This window comes from Oncorhynchus gorbuscha, linkage group LG09 (genome assembly GCF_021184085.1).
Source record: "Oncorhynchus gorbuscha isolate QuinsamMale2020 ecotype Even-year linkage group LG09, OgorEven_v1.0, whole genome shotgun sequence".
Taxonomy (NCBI): Eukaryota; Metazoa; Chordata; class Actinopteri; order Salmoniformes; family Salmonidae; genus Oncorhynchus; species Oncorhynchus gorbuscha.
This window is the reverse complement of record NC_060181.1, coordinates 90,076,142-90,096,382: the sequence shown is the minus strand read 5'-3', so window position 1 is coordinate 90,096,382 and position 20,241 is coordinate 90,076,142. Positions and strand designations below refer to the sequence as shown.

General features: G+C 43.8%; 1 protein-coding gene across 1 annotated transcript; it reads left to right on the top strand.

Annotated features, from left to right (window-relative positions):
* Window positions 1-604: 604 nt before the first annotated feature.
* LOC124044251 (epidermal growth factor-like protein 6) lies at window positions 605-19,970 on the top strand. Its single transcript, XM_046363864.1, has 12 exons — window positions 605-762; window positions 2,827-2,933; window positions 3,738-3,830; window positions 4,227-4,346; window positions 5,568-5,687; window positions 6,214-6,348; window positions 6,444-6,566; window positions 10,346-10,603; window positions 18,194-18,268; window positions 18,357-18,452; window positions 18,688-18,950; window positions 19,161-19,970. The coding sequence occupies exons 1-12, from the start codon at window positions 689-691 to the stop codon at window positions 19,266-19,268; spliced, it is 1,572 nt and encodes a 523-aa protein (XP_046219820.1). The 5' UTR covers window positions 605-688; the 3' UTR covers window positions 19,269-19,970.
* The last annotated feature ends 271 nt before the right edge of the window (window positions 19,971-20,241 follow it).

The following is a 20,241-nucleotide window of genomic DNA, read 5'->3' as shown; positions in this document are numbered from 1 at the left end:
AGGGAAATATAAGTCTCATAAGCAGGATATCAAAGGGAAGGGCAGCTCCTAATGACAGGCTTGGGCACATCTGGGCACAGCAATTAACACAGGCAATCCAGCTAATTAGCAACCAGGACAATGTCAGAGCAAGGCATGACATCAAGAGCCAAGATGGGTGAAACATGTGGTATCACCATGAAGAAGCAGATTGACACTGTCTGCGTCTGTAGAACCAGGGTGGTGCAGGAGGTGAAGCAGGCAGTATTACGCTATGCATCTTATTTCATTGGTTCCCTATATGCTTTAAGTATAGCTGCAATGGTGATCACAGATCTGCCCCTGCTGGTTGAACTATTGCAGGAAAACAATGATCATGTAGAGATGTTTGGTGTAACCCCGACGTACAGCCACCAGACCCTCCAGACCCTTCTTCCCATGCTCAGCCAAGAGAGAGAAAGAGAGCGAGAATGGGAGGAAGAGAGAGAGAGGGGGGGACCTGACATATGGGCCTCAGATCACTGCTATCAGGAGAGTGAAAAAGAGCTAGAGGGGAGAGAGAGAGAGAGAGAGAGAGAGAGAGAGAGAGAGAGAGAGAGAGAGAGAGAGAGAGAGAGAGAGAGAGAGAGAGAGAGAGAGAGAGAGAGAGAGAGAGAGAGAGAGAGAGAGAGAGAGAGAGAGACAACGTGAGCTGTACCCAGTCAGAGACATGAATCCCCTCAGCTGGATCGTTGTACTTCTCTTCCTGTTCTACGCTTCCTCTGGGAGTGCCGACGTCAACAGGTTAGTGAGCAATCAATCAAGACCGCTGTAGGAAATTATCCTCAAAGAAATACTGTATGAAGTAATGGTCAAGCAATGTACTGTAGTTCATGCTTTTGTTATTGTATCCATTCACTTTGAAGCCTGCAGCAGGTGTAAAACTCAGTGTTTATTGGTAGGATTCATTCTAGATAGTAAAGGATTCAGTCTGGACATTCCATTCCAAAGCAATTGTTGCATCCCTAGCTAACTCTCCTAACAGCTACTAGCTAACACTCTGGCCAGACACAGCTGAGTGTTGTACGTGTTGTAAATGCATTATGGGTGTTTACTTTTACAGTAAAAGCAGTCGGCTCATACTGAATCCCCATCACCAGTAGCCGTGCTCATAAGACATGTGACACACACGCGTTAGTCATTTAGCAAACACTACCCAGAGAGACTCAGTTTAGCTCATGACAATCACAGACATGTCATTGTTTAAATCCTACTATTACATCCTACTAAAATGTTATATTTCAATATGTACATGGGGAAAAGGGGTTGTTTTGTTGCCATGCAAGTACTGTCAGGCTGTCTGTGACTTGGCCAGGGACTCTGTGAAGTATGGAGGCTGTGTCAGCTAAATGTTGCTCCTGATATGGTAACTATTAATCAACTGTTAAGGACAGCTGTCACACTATGCGGCCCCTGGCCATCTCCTCCTGTGGGCTGTTCTGATTGATTTGTAACAGGACTCAGATTTCTCCAGACCCCTTGGAGCCAGGGGCTGCTTCTAGGAAGCCATGCAAACATCTGGAACATTTGAGTTTGGCACTGCGCTAGAGGTTAGAGGTCAGAGGCTAGAGGGCTCATCAGATCATGTGTAGCAACTATAAGACATAGATTTGATTCAGATCAGAAATGTTTCCCCAGCCAGATCTGCTTTTCAAAAGCGTAAGTTTTTCTGCTATGAAAGGAAAAGTAGCAGATCTAATTTACAGTTTAAAACACGCGTGCAATGCAATCATATGGACATTATTTCCAAAGGGTTGTTGACAGTCAGTGGGAACAACATTACGTGTGATCAGATGGGGGGGGGGGTCATGAAATTGGAGGAAATAGGTTCCTGCTTGAGGTATTCATGTAACACTGTAAGGACTCTAAGGAGTAACTGATGAAGTAGAAGTATAGAGCGTAACATGCTATTTACCTCCCTTTCTCCCAGATAGGAGGGAGGCTCCCTTTTCTCCCAATAGGAGGAGCTCTTTTCTCCCAATATGTGGGAACCAAGGGGAACTTGGTGTAATTAGCTAGGATATCTGCAGGTCTGCGTTTGGGAAGACTAAATGACACTTTGGGTGTCGAAGTTGATTGTCAACAAAAAGCACATGGGACATGTTTAGGGATATAATTATCTCCTCTATTTGCAGAATATTTATTGCAACTTGTGTACATTTATTTGGGCATTTGTTTTCTTCTGCAATCACTTGTAAAATAATGATCAAACAACGTATTATGATCACATTTTACTCACCAATTGTATTATTCCTAATCAAGAAGCTGTAGTCAATCAACTAACATTCAACTGTCCGTCAAGGAATGGAGACCAGTTCATGCAGAGATTTAACAGGGTAGATAGAGTTGTGTGTCACCTATGTCCTTGTGTGTCCTTGTGTGTCCTTGTGTGTCCCTGTGTGTCCTTGTGTGTCCTTGTGTGTCCTTGTGTCCCCCCGTGTGTCCTTGTGTGTCCCTGTGTGTCCTTGTGTGTCCTTGTGTCCCCCCGTGTGTCCTTGTGTGTCCCTGTGTGTCCTTGTGTGTCCTTGTGTGTCCTTGTGTGTCCCTGTGTGTCCCTGTGTGTCCTTGTGTGTCCCTGTGTGTCCATGTGTGTCCTTGTGTGTCCCTGTGTGTCCTTGTGTGTCCCTGTGTGTCCTTGTGTGTCCCTGTGTGTCCCTGTGTGTCCTTGTGTGTCCTTGTGTGTCCCTGTGTGTCCTTGTGTGTCCTGGTGTGTCCCTGTGTGTCCTTGTGTGTCCTGGTGTGTCCTGGTGTGTTCCTGTGTGTCCTGGTGTGTCCTGGTGTGTCCTTGTGTTTCCTTTAACTGTACAGGCACCGCAGACAAGTCCCCACCAGTGGCCAACCAGGTGTGTGTGGCGATGGCAGGAGACTGGCGTGTTGCTATGGCTGGAGAAAGAACAGCAAGGGACAGTGTGAAGGTAAGTATTTCAACAAAACAACTTGTGGTTATGTTTGGTTGAGATGTACTATATGTGTTTAAGTTTGGTTGAGATGTACTATATGTGGTTACGTTTGGTTGAGATGTACTATATGTGGTTACGTTTGGTTGAGATGTACTGTATGTGGTTACGTTTGGTTGAGATGTACTATATGTGGTTACGTTTGGTTGAGATGTACTATATGTGGTTACGTTTGGTTGAGATGTACTGTATGTGGTTAAGTTTGGTTGAGATGTACTATATGTGGTTAAGTTTGGTTGAGATGTACTGTATGTGGTTAAGTTTGGTTGAGATGTACTATATGTGGTTACGTTTGGTTGAGATGTACTGTATGTGGTTAAGTTTGGTTGAGATGTACTATATGTGGTTACGTTTGGTTGAGATGTACTGTATGTGGTTACGTTTGGTTGAGATGTACTATATGTGGTTACGTTTGGTTGAGATGTACTGTACAATTGTCTTTGTATTGCTCTGGTCATCAATTTAACTTGTTCTATGTAACTTTCTCTGATTGAAAATATCACATCACGTAAATAGATACAGTATTCAATGAATGAAAAACTAAAGTCTGAGAATTCAAAAATTGTTCTCCACAATATAACGGGTTTTCCCCGTTTGTTTTTCTTTGCGGCGGCGTATTTTCCTGCAGGAGAAGAAACGTAGACTAAATGACCTCAGGGAGAGTAAAACTGGCATAGCCACTGTGTTGTTTCAGGTAACCAGTTTAACCTTCTTATTGTTCCCACTGCTGCCTCTATGTCTCTCCTTTAAATACTTTATCAGCTCAGTGTGAACATGGTTGTAAGCACGGAGAGTGTGCTGGCCCCAACAAATGCAAGTGTTACCCAGGATACACCGGAAAGATGTGCAACCAAGGTCAGTAGGGTGACTACGGTCAATGGAATGCGAGTCAAAGTGGTCTCTTGATAGAGAACAACTTGAAGCTCAGATTTGCAGTCATTTTCCCTCTCTATTCCACAAGCCCCTGATAGATCTCTTGATACCTCAATATTTAGATATCAAAACAATTAATTGTCTGCCAATGTAGAATAGTTCATCTGGAGAAACCCAAACTGTATACAATATGTTGGCCTTGGAACGAGGTAAGGTACGACGTCCGTGGGACAATATTCAAGAATTATGATTCAGGGAAACCATCATAGATTTAGAGAAGCACCCCGGTGCATCCTTTCTGATGTCTAGATGACACCTATAGCCATACATACATGTCCCTGAAGTACATAATGGAGGATTGACTGTCTCTCTGTTCAGACCTGAATGAGTGTGGCCTGAAGCCCCGCCCCTGTGAGCATCGCTGTATGAACACCCACGGCAGCTACATCTGTTACTGCCTCAACGGATACACTCTGATGCCTGATGGATCCTGTACCAGTGAGTGGAAACTGTAACCCTGACTGTACCTGCTAGAGGAAACTGTAACCCTGACTGTACCTGCTAGAGGAAACTGTAACCCTGACTGTACCTGTTAGAGGAAACTGTAACCGTGACTGTACCTGCTAGAGGAAACTGTAACCCTGACTGTACCTGCTAGAGGAAACTGTAACCCTGACTGTACCTGCTAGATGAAACTGTAACCCTGACTGTACCTGCTAGAGGAAACTGTAACCCTGACTGTACCTGCTAGAGGAAACTGTACCCCTGACTGTTAGTGCTAGAGGAAACTGTAACCCTGACTGTACCTGCTAGAGGAAACTATAACCCTGACTGTACCTGCTAGGGGGAACTGTAACCCTGACTGTACCTGCTAGGGGAAACTGTACCCCTGACTGTTAGTGCTTGAGGAAACTGTAACCGTGACTGTACCTGATAGAGGAAACTGTACCCTGACTGTACCTGCTAGAGGAAACTGTAACCCTGACTGTACCTGTTAGGGGAAACTGTAACCCTGACTGTTAGTGCTAGAGGAAACTGTAACCCTGACTGTACCTGCTAGGGGGAACTGTAACCCTGACTGTACCTGATAGAGGAAACTGTAACCCTGACTGTACCTGCTAGGGGAACCTGTAACTCTGACTGTACCTGCTAGAGGAAACTGTAACCCTGACTGTACCTGCTAGAGGAAACTGTAACCCTGACTGTACCTGCTAGAGGAAACTGTAACCCTGACTGTACCTGCTAGGGGAAACTGTAACTCTGACTGTACCTGCTAGGGGAAACTGTAACTCTGACTGTACCTGCTAGAGGAAACTGTAACCCTGACTGTACCTGCTAGGGGAAACTGTAACTCTGACTGTACCTGCTAGAGGAAACTGTAACCCTGAATGTACCTGCTAGAGGAAACTGTAACCCTGACTGTACCTGCTAAGGGAAACTCTAACCCTGACTGTACCTGCTAGAGGAAACTGTAACCCTGACTGTACCTGCTGCTATTCACTCTGAGATATCACTGTTAGTTCTAAGTGTTCTACACAGAACCTTTAGTGTTCAATAAGAAGTTCACTTTCCTGTGTGTGTGTGTGTGTGTGTGTGTGTGTGTGTGTGTGTGTGTGTGTGTGTGTGTGTGTGTGTGTGTGTGTGTGTGTGTGTGTGTGTGTGTGTGTGTGTGTGTGTGTGTGTGTGTGTGTGTGTGTGTGTGTGTGTGTGTGTGTGTAGACTCCAGGACGTGCTCCCTGGCACACTGTCAGTATGGCTGTGAGGATATACAGGGGGAGGTCCGTTGTCTCTGCCCGTCTGAGCGGCTGCAGCTCGGGCCAGACCAGAGGACCTGTGTGGGTGAGTACCACTACCTTGGACCACCGACCCTGACACCATATCACTTCGTGAGGAGTTCAAACCGGTCCTTACTGGATCTCTCCACCTCATAGATCATTAAATGCTGCACACAATAGAAGGTGTGGACTTCTTAGAGATTTGTAAAACTCTGATTTGTAAATCTCATTCTGCGGTTTCACATTCCTGCTCTGTCGCAAGACTTCTCGCATAAGAACTTAATCATCTGTAGCAGCCTGTAGTTTAAAATGGGGTAGTGATGTGGGTTAAAATGGGGTAGTGATGTGGGTTAAAATGGGGTTGTGATGTGGGTTAAAATGGGGTAGCGTTTCCTCCCACAAAACTGCTTGATTTGAGTGGGAGGAGCCTGTCTTCACACACACACACGCCCATTGTTTTGCTAAACTTAAGTGTCTGTAAGGAATGGTTTACATTGATCCAAATATTAACCCTTCACTACAATGGAGAATAAATAAGTGAAGTCATTCATTTCATGTTCAGCCTCTTTCTTCCCATCCTTTGCCTTTAGATATTGATGAATGTGTAACAGGAAAGAACCTGTGCCCATACAACAGGCAGTGTGTCAATACGTTTGGCAGCTACTACTGCAAGTGTCAGAATGGCTATGACCTGAGGTATATCAATGGCAAATATGACTGTGTAGGTAAGGTATACAATCATTTCATATATACAACACATTTTGGTATTAATAATTCTGTGAGGAGATCAGCTAATCAAATCATCTAATTTTGTTTTCAGACAATGACGAGTGTGCTGCCAACACACACAAGTGCAGCCACCGCGCAGTCTGTCTGAACACTCAGGGATCCTACAAGTGCAAGTGCAAGCAAGGCTTCCGTGGCAGTGGTTTTGAATGCTCTGGTGAGACCTGAAAATATTTACTATTCATCAATCATCAAAACATTCTGAGAATGAAATCTATTTCCTGGAAAATGTGATGTGCAAGGGGGCCAGATTCGGACAGTGTTGATTTTCCAGACTGCATACACTATATTCAGCTCTTATATGTAGGCCGTCAATATAAATAAGAATGTGTTCTTATATGACTTGCCTCGTTAAATAAAGGTTCAAATAAATCCCTTTACAATTGCATATTTCATCTGTGCTCTTAAAAGCATCAGCAAACATGAGCACTGCCAAAGCCAGTTTCCCATTTGCAGAGAACCTTTGCACTCTACAGATGTTACTTAGGGAGAGGCCCTGATTCAAATCACACCTGTGTAAATATCTGAACCCAGCCATCTGAAGAACAGAGGAAAGGAGAGGCATGTCTGTCTGTCTGTCTGTCTGTCTGTCTGTCTGTCTGTCTGTCTGTCTGTCTGTCTGTCTGTCTGTCTGTCTGTCTGTCTGTCTGTCTGTCTGTCTGTCTGTCTGTCTGTCTGTCTGTCTGTCTGTCTGTCTGTCTGTCTGTCTGTCTGTCTGTCTGTCTGTCTGCCTGTCTGCCTGTCTGCCTGCGAGGGAACAGGAGAGCCACAGTGCACTCTCTGAACCAGGTAGTAGATTATGTTGCCTAGGTGACATGATAGGTGCAACAATGCCTCAGGGCTTTGTGTAAACGAAAATGCCTTTATATTTTTTGTAGTCAACCCCTATTATCAAAGCTCGTGGGACCAGGGAGACAAAGGCAGTGCATATGATCATTTCCTAAATGGTGAGATGTGTATGGAATGCAACAAGGTTTTCCACTTCATCTGTTCGCCGCCTACCATCTTGCTTTGTGAAACCCCCTCCCTCTCCCATGGTTCAAGGCTAGGTTCTGTCCCCACCACACACAGCTTGTTCTGCCATGTAGAACTCAGCATGAAACCATTTCAGACTTTAAAGTGACGTACATAGAGCAGTAAATTAGATACAGTATACAGTGCATTCGGAAAGTATTCAGAGCCCTTGACTTTTTACACATTTTGTTACATTACAGCCTTATTCTAACATATAGGACATTGTTTGAGTTCCTCATCAATCTACACCCAATACCTCATAATGACAAGGCAAAAACAGGTGTTACATTTTTTTTTTGCAAATGTATAACAAATTAAAACTCAAATATCACATTTACATATGTATTCAGACCCTTTACTCAGTACTTTGTTGAAGCACCTTTGGCAGTGATTACAGCCTTGAGTCTTCTTGGGTATGACGCTATAAGCTTGGCACACCTGTATTCGGGGAGTTTCTCCCATTCTTCTCTGCAGATCCTGTCAAGCTCTGTCAGGTTGGATGGATGGTGAGTGTCGCTGCACAGCTGTTTTGGGGCAGCAGGGTAGCCTAGTGGTTAGAGCGTTGGACTAATAACCGAAAGGTTGCAAGGTCGAATCCCCGAGCTGATAAGGTAGAAATCTGTCGTTCTGCCCCTGAACAGGCAGTTAACCCACTGTTCCTAGGCCGTCATTGAAAATAAGAATTTGTTCTTAACTGACTTGCCTGGTAAAATAAAGGTAAAATAAAATAAAAATTTCAGGTCTCTCCAGAGATGTTCGATCGGGCTCAAGACATTAAAAGACTTGTCCCGAAGCCACTCCTGCATTGTCTTGGCTGTGTGCTTAGGGTTCTCTCTGGAGCAGGTTTTCATTAACAATCTCTCTGTACTTTTCTCCATTCCTGACAAGTCTCCCAGTCCGTGCCGCTGAAAAACGTCCCCACAGCATAATGCTGCCACCACCATACTTCACCATAGGGATGGTGCCAGGTTTCCTCCAGACGTGACGCTTGGCATTTAGTGTAAATAGTTAAATCTTGGTTTCATCAGACCAGAAAATCTTGTTTCTCATCGTCTGAGAGTCTTTAGGTGCCTTTTGGCAACTCCAAGCGGGCCTTTTCCTGAGGAGTGGATTCCGTCTGGGAACTACCATAAATGCCTGATTGGTAGAGTGCTGCAGAGATGGTTGTCTTTCTGGAAGGTTCTCCCATCTCTACAGAGGAACTCTGGAGCTCTGTCAGAGTGACCATCGGGTTCTTGGTCACCTCCCTGACAAAGGCCCTTCTCCCCTGATTACTCAGTTTGGCTGGGCAGCCAGCTCTAAGACGAGTATTGGTGGTTCCAAACTTCTTCCATTTTAGAATGATGGAGGCCACTGTGTTCATATCCAATCATTTGAATTTACCACATTTGGACTCCAATCAAGATGTAGAAACATCTCAAGGATGATCAATGGAAACAGGATGCACCTGAGCTCAATTGAGTCTCATAGCAAAACCCACTGGCTCCATGTAATCTACAAGACCCTGCTAGGTAAAGTCCCCCCTTATCTCAGCTCGCTGGTCACCATAGCATCTCCCACCTGTAGCACACGCTCCAGCAGGTATATCTCTCTAGTCACCCCCAAAACCAATTATTTCTTTGGCCGCCTCTCCTTCCAGTTCTCTGCTGCCAATGACTGGAACGAACTACAAAAATCTCTGAAACTGGAAACACTTATCTCCCTCACTAGCTTTAAGCACCAACTGTCAGAGCAGCTCACAGATTACTGCACCTGTACATAGCCCACCTATAATTTAGCCCAAACAACTACCTCTTTCCCTACTGTATTTAATTTATTTATTTATTTATTTTGCTCCTTTGCACCCCATTATTTTTATTTCTACTTTGCACATTCTTCCATTGCAAATCTACCATTCCAGTGTTTTACTTGCTATATTGTATTTACTTTGCCACCATGGCCTTTTTTTGCCTTTACCTCCCTTCTCACCTCATTTGCTCACATCGTATATAGACTTGTTTATACTGTATTATTGACTGTATGTTTGTTTTACTCCATGTGTAACTCTGTGTCGTTGTATGTGTCGAACTGCTTTGCTTTATCTTGGCCAGGTCGCAATTGTAAATGAGAACTAGTTCTCAACTTGCCTACCTGGTTTAAATAAAGGTGAAATAAAAAATAAAAAATAAAAAAATAGCAAAATGTCTGAATACTTATGTAAATACATTAGCATACATTTCTAAAAACCTGTTTTGCTTTGTCATTATGGGGTATTGTGTGTCGATTGATGTGGAAAAAGTCAAGGGGTCTGAATACTTTCCGAATGCACTGTATATGGCTGAGTCTGGCTGTCATGCTTCCCATGCATGGAGTATGATGTTCCTGTTTGCCGTCCTACCCTCAATGCTCATCTGTCTATGAAAACATGTTTACACATAAGCAAATGCTTGTATCTCAATGAACAAGGTAAGTTATTAAGAACAAACTACAGTGATATACTGTCTGACATATGTTTTGTCTATTGTCTTTATATTCTATGTCGTCTTTATAATCTATAATGGTTTTATAATCTATAATGTCTTTATAATCTATAATGTCTTTATAATCTATAATGGCTTTATAATCTATAATGGTTTTATAATCTATAATGTCTTTATAATCTATAATGTCTTTATAATCTATAATGTTTTTATAATCTATAATGTCTTTATATTCCATAATGTCTTCATAATCCATAATGTTTTTATAATCTAGAATGGTTTTATAATCTATAATGTCTTTATATTCCATAATGTCTTCATAATCCATAATGGTTTTATAATCTAGAATGGTTTTATAATCTAGAATGGCGGTGTAACCCCAGAATGTACACCTAAACTCTTGTATAATTGCATCAGATTCCACCTCTGTAGTTCCAGATGTATGACATGGTTCTTCTTCCAGGAACTATCCCAGAGTCCCCAGTGAGGCTGCCAGGGAAGCTGGACAAAGAGCAGATCAAGAACGTCATCCCCGAGCCCAAGGTGACCGTACCCCCTCAGATCCGCTTGCAGCCCTTCGACTATGACGGGGAGACCTATATGGGTGGCTCAGAGGAGGTGGGACAGGTGGGCTTTACTGATGTAGGGGAGGAGGAAGAAGAGGAAGATGAGGAGAAGACAGATGTGGACAACAAACTTAATTCAAGAGGAGATGTTTTCAGTAAGCCTTATTTCCCTCTAAACTCTTTCCCACTCCTCCACCTATTTATTGCCATCGTGGGTGATCCCAAATCGGATTATTCCAACACTGATAATATGGAAGTTCGAACACCATTACTGCTGTGGTAATGTGCAGCGCTTGTAGTTATTCAGAAATAAAATCCCTCAGTTGTTTCAATAATTTGTGATACTGTACATACGGTTCTCTTGACCCTGTTAAATTTAGGATGGTTACACATTTTCTATGCCCCCAAATGACACTATACAGGACAACTCCAAACACATAACTATGCAAAGTTCGGAGATGGATGGTCACAGGGTTAGTGCGATGACATTGCTAAAGTAGTCAAATATTTAGTAGGAAACAACTTTACAAACCTTATCATGTTGTCAAATGACAGATGGCAATGTTGTCAGTAGCTAGCAAAGTTTGTCAAAAAATAGCTTGCAATGCTAACAATAACTAGCTAAAATCCAGTGGCTTCCCCTCAATCTTAGCTAGCTAGCTAACGTTATACTGCATATAAAGTCAATCTGGTGGTATTAAAATAATGACAAAATGTTTTTCTGCTATTTATTTGCCTCCTTTTGAATGGCATTGTATTACCATGACACTGTAATGCAATTTTGATTATATCTTCATCAGCAGTCTACATCTTCATCAGCAGTCTACATCTTCATCAGCGTCTACATCTTCATCAGCGTCTACATCTTCATCAGCAGTCTACATCTTCATCAGCAGTCTACATCTTCATCAGCAGTCACTGAAGATGCGTTGAGTTGAATGCTCAGTTGGGCATCAGTCCAAAACGAATGATCAAAACAATACTGTGACGAAACATGCAACCCATGAATACAACCAGTGGGTTATACAGTTCATCAAGAGGATAGGAAGGGAGTTCTCTCTGGCAAGAACAAAGGCGGGGGCTCTGCTTTATGACCAACAACAAGTGGTGTGACCGGGAACACAGACAGGAACTTGTGAGTTTCTGCTCTCCCGACTTGAAATACTTGGTAGTTTATTGCAGCCATTTTTTTACCTTCCAAGAGAGGTCTTAGGGATTATCGCCATGGCTGTGTGCATCCCACCGACAGCAAAAATGCTCTCAAGGATCTTCATTGGACCCAGAACAAACTGGAAACTGAGTACCTAGAGACAGCATTCATTTTCGAATTTGAGAACCGTGCTCCTGAATTGCTATAAAAAAACTGACTGTTTTGATCATGTAGACTGGAATATGTTGCGGGTCGCCTCTGGGGATGACAACAATGAATAAGCCGACACAGTCACTGGATTCATCTAAAAAAAGCATGATGTAATTCCGATGTAATGTCTTTCAAAAACGATCCAAATCAAAAACCCACGGATTGATGTCAGCCTTGTCAGGAAACTAAAGGAGAGAGATGCTGCTTCTAAACAAGCCAAGGTGACCCGGGGACAATTGTATGGTTAAACGGAGCAAATAATAGCTACGCAGATCGATCAAGATGGCGAGGCACAAGTATAGGGACAAAGTGGAGGAGCAATTCAGCGGGTCGGACACGAGAAGTATGTGGCAGGGGCTTCTAACTATCACAATCAAATTGAGGTCACCAACGCTGCCCTACCCACTTCGATCAAAACGACTCTGAGCTGCTGAGGAAAGAACCACACAAGGCTGCCGGCCCAGATGATATCCCTAGCCGCACCCTCAGAACATGTGCATACCAGCTAGCTTTTGTGTTCAGACATTTTCTAGCTCAGGCCATTATTCCAAACCTGCTTCAAGATGTCCATTATCAAAGGGAACGTAACTGAACTGAATGACTACCGACCAACACTTCCGTCATCATGAAGTGCTTCGTGAGGCTAGTCAAAGATCCACAGACGACGCAATCGCCATTGCACTGCCCACTGACTTCACCCACCTGGACAAGAGGAATGCGTATGTAAGGATGCTGTTCATAGACTACAACTCAGCCTTCAATAGCATAGTGCCCTCTAAGCTCACTACAAAGCTCATAGCCCTGGGACTGAACTCCTTCTTATACAACTTTGTCCTGGACTTCCTGACGGGCCGCCCACAGGTGGTGAAGGAAGGCAACATTACCTCCTCCATGCTGATCCTCAACACGGGTGCCCCACAAGGGTGCTTCCTCAGGCCCCTCCTGTATACCCACGACTACGTGGCCTCACACAGTTCCAATACACAAAATAGTCTAAATTGGTGAAGCGAAATGCTTCAAAGAATAAAATAAAGAATAAAAAACAGAAAAGTGGTGCGTGTATACAGTATGTTTTCACCCGTTTTGCTGTGAAGCCCCTAAATAAGATCTGGTGCAAACAATTACCTTCAGAAGTCACATAATTAGTTAAATAAAGTCCACCTGTGTCCAATCTAAGTGTCACATGATCTCAGTGTACACCTGTTCTGAAAGGCCACAGAGTCTGCAACACCACTAAGCAAGGGGCACCACCAAGCAAGTGGCACCATGAAGACCAAGGAGCTCTCCAAACAGGTCAGGGGTGAAGTTGTGGAGAAGTACAGATCAAGGTTGGGTTATAAAAGAATGTCTGAAACTTAGAACATATGGTACAGCCACTCCACCACCGCTGACCGCAAGGCTCTACAGAAGGCGGTACGCTCAGCCGAACGCACCATTGGGTGCTCACTGCCTGCCCTCCAGGACACCTATAACGCCAGGTGTCACAGGAAGGCCAATGGCACCACAACACACCTGCCAAGAGAGGGCCGCCCACCAAATCTCACAGACCAGGCAAGGAGGGCATTAATCAGAGAGGCAACAAAGAGACCAAAGATAACCCTGAAGGAGCTGCAAAGCTTCACGGCGGAAATTGGAGTATCTGTCCATAGGACCACTTTAAGCCATACAATCCACAGAGCTAGGCTTTACAGAAGAGTGGCCAGAAAAAGGCCATTGCGTAATGACAAAAATGAGCAAACACATTTGGTGTTCACCAAAAGGCATGTGGTAGACTCCCCAAACATATGGAAGTAGGTACTCTGGTGAGATGAGGCTAAAATTGAGCTTTTTGGCCATCAAGGAAAATGCTATGTCTGGCGTAAATCCAACACCTCCCGTCACCCCGAGAACACCATCCCTGTTTTTCATCGGCAGGGACTGGGAAACTGGTCAGAATTGAAGGAATGATGGATGGTGCTAAATACAGAGAAATTATTGAGGGAAACCTGTTTCAGACTTCCAGAGATTTGAGACTGGGACCGAGGTTCACCTTCCAGCAGGATAATGACCCTAAGCATACTGCTAAAGCAACACTTGAGTGATTTAAGGGGAAACATTTAAATGGCTTGGAATGTCCAGGTCAAAGCCCAGACCTCAATCCAATTGAGAATCTGTAGTTTGACTTAAAGATTGCTGTACACCAGCAGAACCCATCCAACTTGAAGGAGCTGGAGCAGTCTTGCCTTGAAGAATGGGCAAAAATCCCAGTTGCTAGATGTGCCAAGCTTATAGAGACGTACCCCAAAAGACTTGCAGCTGTAAAATTGCTGCAAAAGGCGGCTCCACAAAGTATTGACTTTGGGTGGGGTGAATAGTTATGTTTCACAATAAAAATATTTTGCATCTCAAAGTGGTAGGCATGTTGTATAAGTCAAATGACACAAACCCCTCCAAAAATCTATTTTAATTCCAGGTTGTAAGGCAACAAAATTGAAAAAAAATCCCAGGGGGGTGAATACATTTGCAAGCCACTGTAAACAACCTCTCCGTCAATGTTGGCAAAACAAAGGATCTGATTGAGGACTCCAGGAAGAACCAGGCTAGGCATGTCCTCATCCTCATCAACAGGGACCGCCGTAAAGACGTCAAGTTCCTCGGTGTACAGATCTCCAAGGAGCTGAAATTATCAAACCATACGGACACTGTGGTGAAGAAGGCACGACAGCGACTCTTTAACCACAGGAGCCTGAAGAAATGTGCCCTGTCCCGAAGGCCGTCACAGTAGTCTACAGGAGCACCATCGAGAGCATACTGTCGGGCCGCATCACAACCTGGTACAGCCACTCCACCACCGCTGACCGCAAGGCTCTACAGAAGGCGGTACGCTCAGCCGAACGCACCATTGGGTGCTCACTGCCTGCCCTCCAGGACACCTATAACGCCAGGTGTCACAGGAAGGCCAATGGCACCACAACACACCTGCCAAGAGAGGGCCGCCCACCAAATCTCACAGACCAGGCAAGGAGGGCATTAATCAGAGAGGCAACAAAGAGACCAAAGATAACCCTGAAGGAGCTGCAAAGCTTCACGGCGGAAATTGGAGTATCTGTCCATAGGACCACTTTAAGCCATACAATCCACAGAGCTAGGCTTTACAGAAGAGTGGCCAGAAAAAGGCCATTGCGTAATGACAAAAATGAGCAAACACATTTGGTGTTCACCAAAAGGCATGTGGTAGACTCCCCAAACATATGGAAGTAGGTACTCTGGTGAGATGAGGCTAAAATTGAGCTTTTTGGCCATCAAGGAAAATGCTATGTCTGGCGTAAATCCAACACCTCCCGTCACCCCGAGAACACCATCCCTGTTTTTCATCGGCAGGGACTGGGAAACTGGTCAGAATTGAAGGAATGATGGATGGTGCTAAATACAGAGAAATTATTGAGGGAAACCTGTTTCAGACTTCCAGAGATTTGAGACTGGGACCGAGGTTCACCTTCCAGCAGGATAATGACCCTAAGCATACTGCTAAAGCAACACTTGAGTGATTTAAGGGGAAACATTTAAATGGCTTGGAATGTCCAGGTCAAAGCCCAGACCTCAATCCAATTGAGAATCTGTAGTTTGACTTAAAGATTGCTGTACACCAGCAGAACCCATCCAACTTGAAGGAGCTGGAGCAGTCTTGCCTTGAAGAATGGGCAAAAATCCCAGTTGCTAGATGTGCCAAGCTTATAGAGACGTACCCCAAAAGACTTGCAGCTGTAAAATTGCTGCAAAAGGCGGCTCCACAAAGTATTGACTTTGGGTGGGGTGAATAGTTATGTTTCACAATAAAAAATATTTTGCATCTCAAAGTGGTAGGCATGTTGTATAAGTCAAATGACACAAACCCCTCCAAAAATCTATTTTAATTCCAGGTTGTAAGGCAACAAAATTGAAAAAAAATCCCAGGGGGGTGAATACATTTGCAAGCCACTGTAAACAACCTCTCCGTCAATGTTGGCAAAACAAAGGATCTGATTGAGGACTCCAGGAAGAACCAGGCTAGGCATGTCCTCATCCTCATCAACAGGGACCGCCGTAAAGACGTCAAGTTCCTCGGTGTACAGATCTCCAAGGAGCTGAAATTATCAAACCATACGGACACTGTGGTGAAGAAGGCACGACAGCGACTCTTTAACCACAGGAGCCTGAAGAAATGTGCCCTGTCCCGAAGGCCGTCACAGTAGTCTACAGGAGCACCATCGAGAGCATACTGTCGGGCCGCATCACAACCTGGTACAGCCACTCCACCACCGCTGACCGCAAGGCTCTACAGAAGGCGGTACGCTCAGCCGAACGCACCATTGGGTGCTCACTGCCTGTCCTCCAGGACACCTATAACGCCAGGTGTCACAGGAAGGCCAAGAAGATCATCAGGGACCTCAGCAACCAGCCTGGTCTCCCTGTTTCCATCATTCAGACATGGGCAGTACAGGAGCATCATGGCTAAAACGAACAGACTGGTCAATAGCTTCTATCCCCAGACCATCAGGCTGGTTTAGTTAGCTGGACTAATTGGCTGGATTGAGTCCCTTACTTCTATCAAAGCTGTAGCATGGTGGCAGCCTGTCAGGCAGCATTAGCTTGAGGAGTACCATTACACAATTTTTAAAAAGTCAGTTTCAAGGCCTTGGACCTGTGTGTCATGATTCAGCCTATTGCTTCATGTTCAATGCACTGAGTAGATATATGGCTCAACATGAAAGATTCCTTATCAGTAAAACAGAGAAACGGCCTCTGTTTCACATATTAGATTCACATGCTGCAAATACATATTCAAACCTTGCAAAGGTATAAATAGCTAATGTGGTTAGAGGAGGAGCCATCAACACACTAGAAGAGTTCTTACTGTGTTACCTCCTGTTCTAAATAAGATGAAGCAAAGAGGAAGTTGAACTAAGATACAGTTTAATGCTGCATGTGGTTCAATACGCTCTATGCATTTTGGTTGTGATGTCATCAAAACAGATCTGGTTCTAGTGTTTGAAACAGTATTCTGTTTCGCCCCTGTCATTTGCCATTGACCTTTTCAAGGGAGACTAAAGACAGGAAAAACTGTTGTGCAAACATAAGTGCTGACTACCGGTTGAGGCCATCGGTCAAACACGACAACTTCTCTAACCTTCTCCTTCTCTGGCCATGCGCTGAAACTGAAGGTTGAAAAGCATGAAGACAGCATAGAGATGAGTATAATCAGGCAAGCATGAAGACAGCATAGAGATTAGTATAATCAGGCAAGCATGAAGAAAGCATAGATATTAGTATAATCAGGCAAGCATGAATAAAAGCAATAAAATAAGACTCATGCCAAATCAGTCATTTTGTTTAGAAATAAGAAGATGCTTAGCTCTTGGTATAAAACACACGTACACATAAAGGTGTCTCTGCAGTCTAATGTTTTGTCCCTGACGGAGACATGGATCACCCCAGAGAACTTAATCTGACTAGGTTTTCTCTCATAGAGCATCTGGTCGTCACAATGTTGGCACAGGTATACTTATTTCTCCTAAATGGAGATTTGGACCAAAATAGCTATAATTATTGGCTCTGCATCTTACGATCAAAACCCATACGAGGGTGGGCAAAGGATCACTTGTGCGATGGTATACCTCTCACTGAGACAGTAACAAGGATACCCCTCACCACTACTGTTGATCTCTTTATGGGAAACAAGTCTTACAGTAGCTTGATCTTTCGGCAGGACGACTCAGAAGGCAAGATGAGACAGGCCCTGAGACATCCAACAGCTCCAGGGAGGAATTCTAGTCCGCCGCAGATCTCCCTGTGCTTGCAGAGACGTGTGTTATCATCCCTCAGAACAGCTGTTCAGCAAACAGAGTGCTTGAAAGAGAGAGTCTGTCATTACCTCCTCAAACACCAGCCCCCTCTGGCTGGTCAGGGTTTAATTAACAAAGTTGCATACATCTGGTTGTCTAGGGAAACTCGGTGAAGGGGGAAGTTTGTTGGGAGAGCTTTAAGATGCTTCAGTTTTAATATCCTACGGTTAAAATGCACCATTCTGACAGATGAATGGCAGCAGGGCAGGCTTCCACTTGCAGGTTAAAAAGCCCCTTACTGGCTTTGGTTTTATGAGGGGAAATCTCTCAACTGCATAATCATCTGGAAGATTTTCAGGAATCACATATCTTCAGAAGAATGCTTGTAACTAAAATAGAGCTATATTATTAAGTAAATTAAATGATCTGCTTAGACAATGTTTTACATAAACAATAATCAAGGCTGTTGATATCCTGCTTGAATGTCATGTCTTTATTTTTTTGTGCTTTTTGCAAAAGTTAATGACATTATTTTTACATTTTATGTACCTTATCTTAAAAGAGTTATCTGTCTCCCAAATCAGTTCCAGAGGACTTTGAGTCAGTATTTGGTCCTGCAACGGATGTCAAAGAGATCGAAATAGCTCCAGGGCAGGAAGGTAATCCTTGCTTTACTTGTTAACATAATGTGGGTAACCTTACCTTCATAATCCCTGTGAATTGTTGACATCTGACTGTGCCTTCCAGAGTTCTTCATGGACTGCAACTTCGATCAGGGCGTGTGTGAGTGGGTGCAAGACAAGGACGATAGCTTTGACTGGAGCGTGTCCTACCATGAAAATGGTACAAATTCTACTATTAATTGGGCATAAATAGTATTTACCTTCTATATTTGCCATGTAGTTTCATACAATGACCGATAAGGTAAATCCTGTATTGTTCAAATGATTGTCTGAATCTATCTTCCAGAAGTTGCTCTTTGCTGTGCTTAATCTATGTATTCCCGAATAGCTGTTAGTCATATGTTAATGACTATCAGTGACCAGCCTGTGTCCATTCCCTGGTCCCTAACCCCCAGGTATGGAGTACTACATGGCTATGAGTGGTCTTCTGGGAGAGAAGAAGGACCAGGCCAGGCTAAAGCTGCTCCTCAGTGACCGGGCCCAGCAGGGAGGCTTCTGCCTCACCTTCAACTACCGCGTGATGGGCAGCCAGGTGGGCACGCTGCGGGTGCTGTTGAACAACAGCACCGAACTTGTGTGGGAGCGGAGCCACAGCCGGAGTCAGGATTGGCAGACAGAACTGCTCACTGTAGCCTGGAAGAACCAGGCCCCAGAATCTGTGAGTCGCCATTCCATTCCGAACACCTAGAATGATAAAGGACTCGAATGGCGCCGGTGTATGTTCTGTGAAAAACGGATTTACCAGCTCAATGTTGTTAATTTAATCACCACACTTGCCAAATATGTCCACTGTCGAAGGGAACAAAATACACCGCACAAGTCACAATTTCCAAAACATCTAATCAACATATTTGCTGTCATTCTGCAGATCATCTTTGAAGCTGAACGTGGGAATGGAGTTGGGGGAGAGATTGGGCTGGACAACGTGGTGCTGACCTCAGGCTACTGTCAAGAGGAAGACACACCCATCTTTTAAACTGTGAACTCTGAACCTATAGAAATCAGTCCAGTGTGTTTGACATAGACCTCAGAGGCAGAGCTAGCATCAGTCTCTCCCTTTAGTCTACTCTTTTTGGAGAGCAGACACACATCTTCCTAAAACCCAAACTAGGGGTGTATTTTTTTGTTGTTGCTGTACTGTACAACAAGTATTAAGAAAAATGTGTATTTGCAGAATGTTTGGCAGTTCAGCCGTCCACATAGGAAAGCGTTGCTGAGGGATTGAGCATCATTGGTATGTGCAGGGATTTCATCTGCAAGTTTACAAGCTTTTCCTTTCATTTGAGCCACCAATTTGTCCACAAATAAATGAACCACTACATACAGTTCCGTTTTTCAATAATGTTCACAAATGTTTTGAAATATATTCAATTATTTTCACATAAATGGCAGGATATGGCAGGCTTATCTACGACAACAAAAAACATTATATTGTGTTGCTTTTTCTTTTTCTAAGTGACATTTTGCAGTTAGTTGCAATATATAAAAATAAGATAGACTAAGACGTGTAACATGTAGTTACATGAACCCTAAATAGTAATATCAGATTCATCAAGTAGTCTTCCCTTGAACCCTACATGCTTTATAATCATAGTACGTGTATGTAACAATGCATAACTGCTGTAAATTGAGCTTTTATATTGTATTACATTTAAAAAAAAAACGTTTTTATAAGGGCTCTGTTCATGTTTTTTCTTTCATGGTCTTTGCCCGAGGTCACTAGCTGCTGCTTGTCACTGATTCTATGGGACCCTGTATACTGAAACTATCACAACCTCTCGCACACCTTCAATCTTGACCTTGTCATAGCTGCTAGAAAGTTGTTGTTCCCTCAATCTCAATCTCTCACAGAAAGTCACACATGTTCACTTTTTAAAAAGCAGTGTTAGAGTAGTGGAAAAGCCTTTTGTAGGGTTTGTGTCACATGGACATTGCAAAAGAAGAACGCT

Excerpts from the sequence above, each read along its gene's own strand:
- LOC124044251 (XM_046363864.1), top strand. The coding sequence starts at position 689 with ATGAATCCCCTCAGCTGGATCGTTGTACTTCTCTTCCTGTTCTACGCT. Across the intron at positions 18,269-18,356 it reads AATAGCTCCAGGGCAGGAAG|AGTTCTTCATGGACTGCAAC; the intron begins GTAATCCTTGCT and ends TGTGCCTTCCAG. Across the intron at positions 18,453-18,687 it reads CGTGTCCTACCATGAAAATG|GTATGGAGTACTACATGGCT; the intron begins GTACAAATTCTA and ends CCTAACCCCCAG.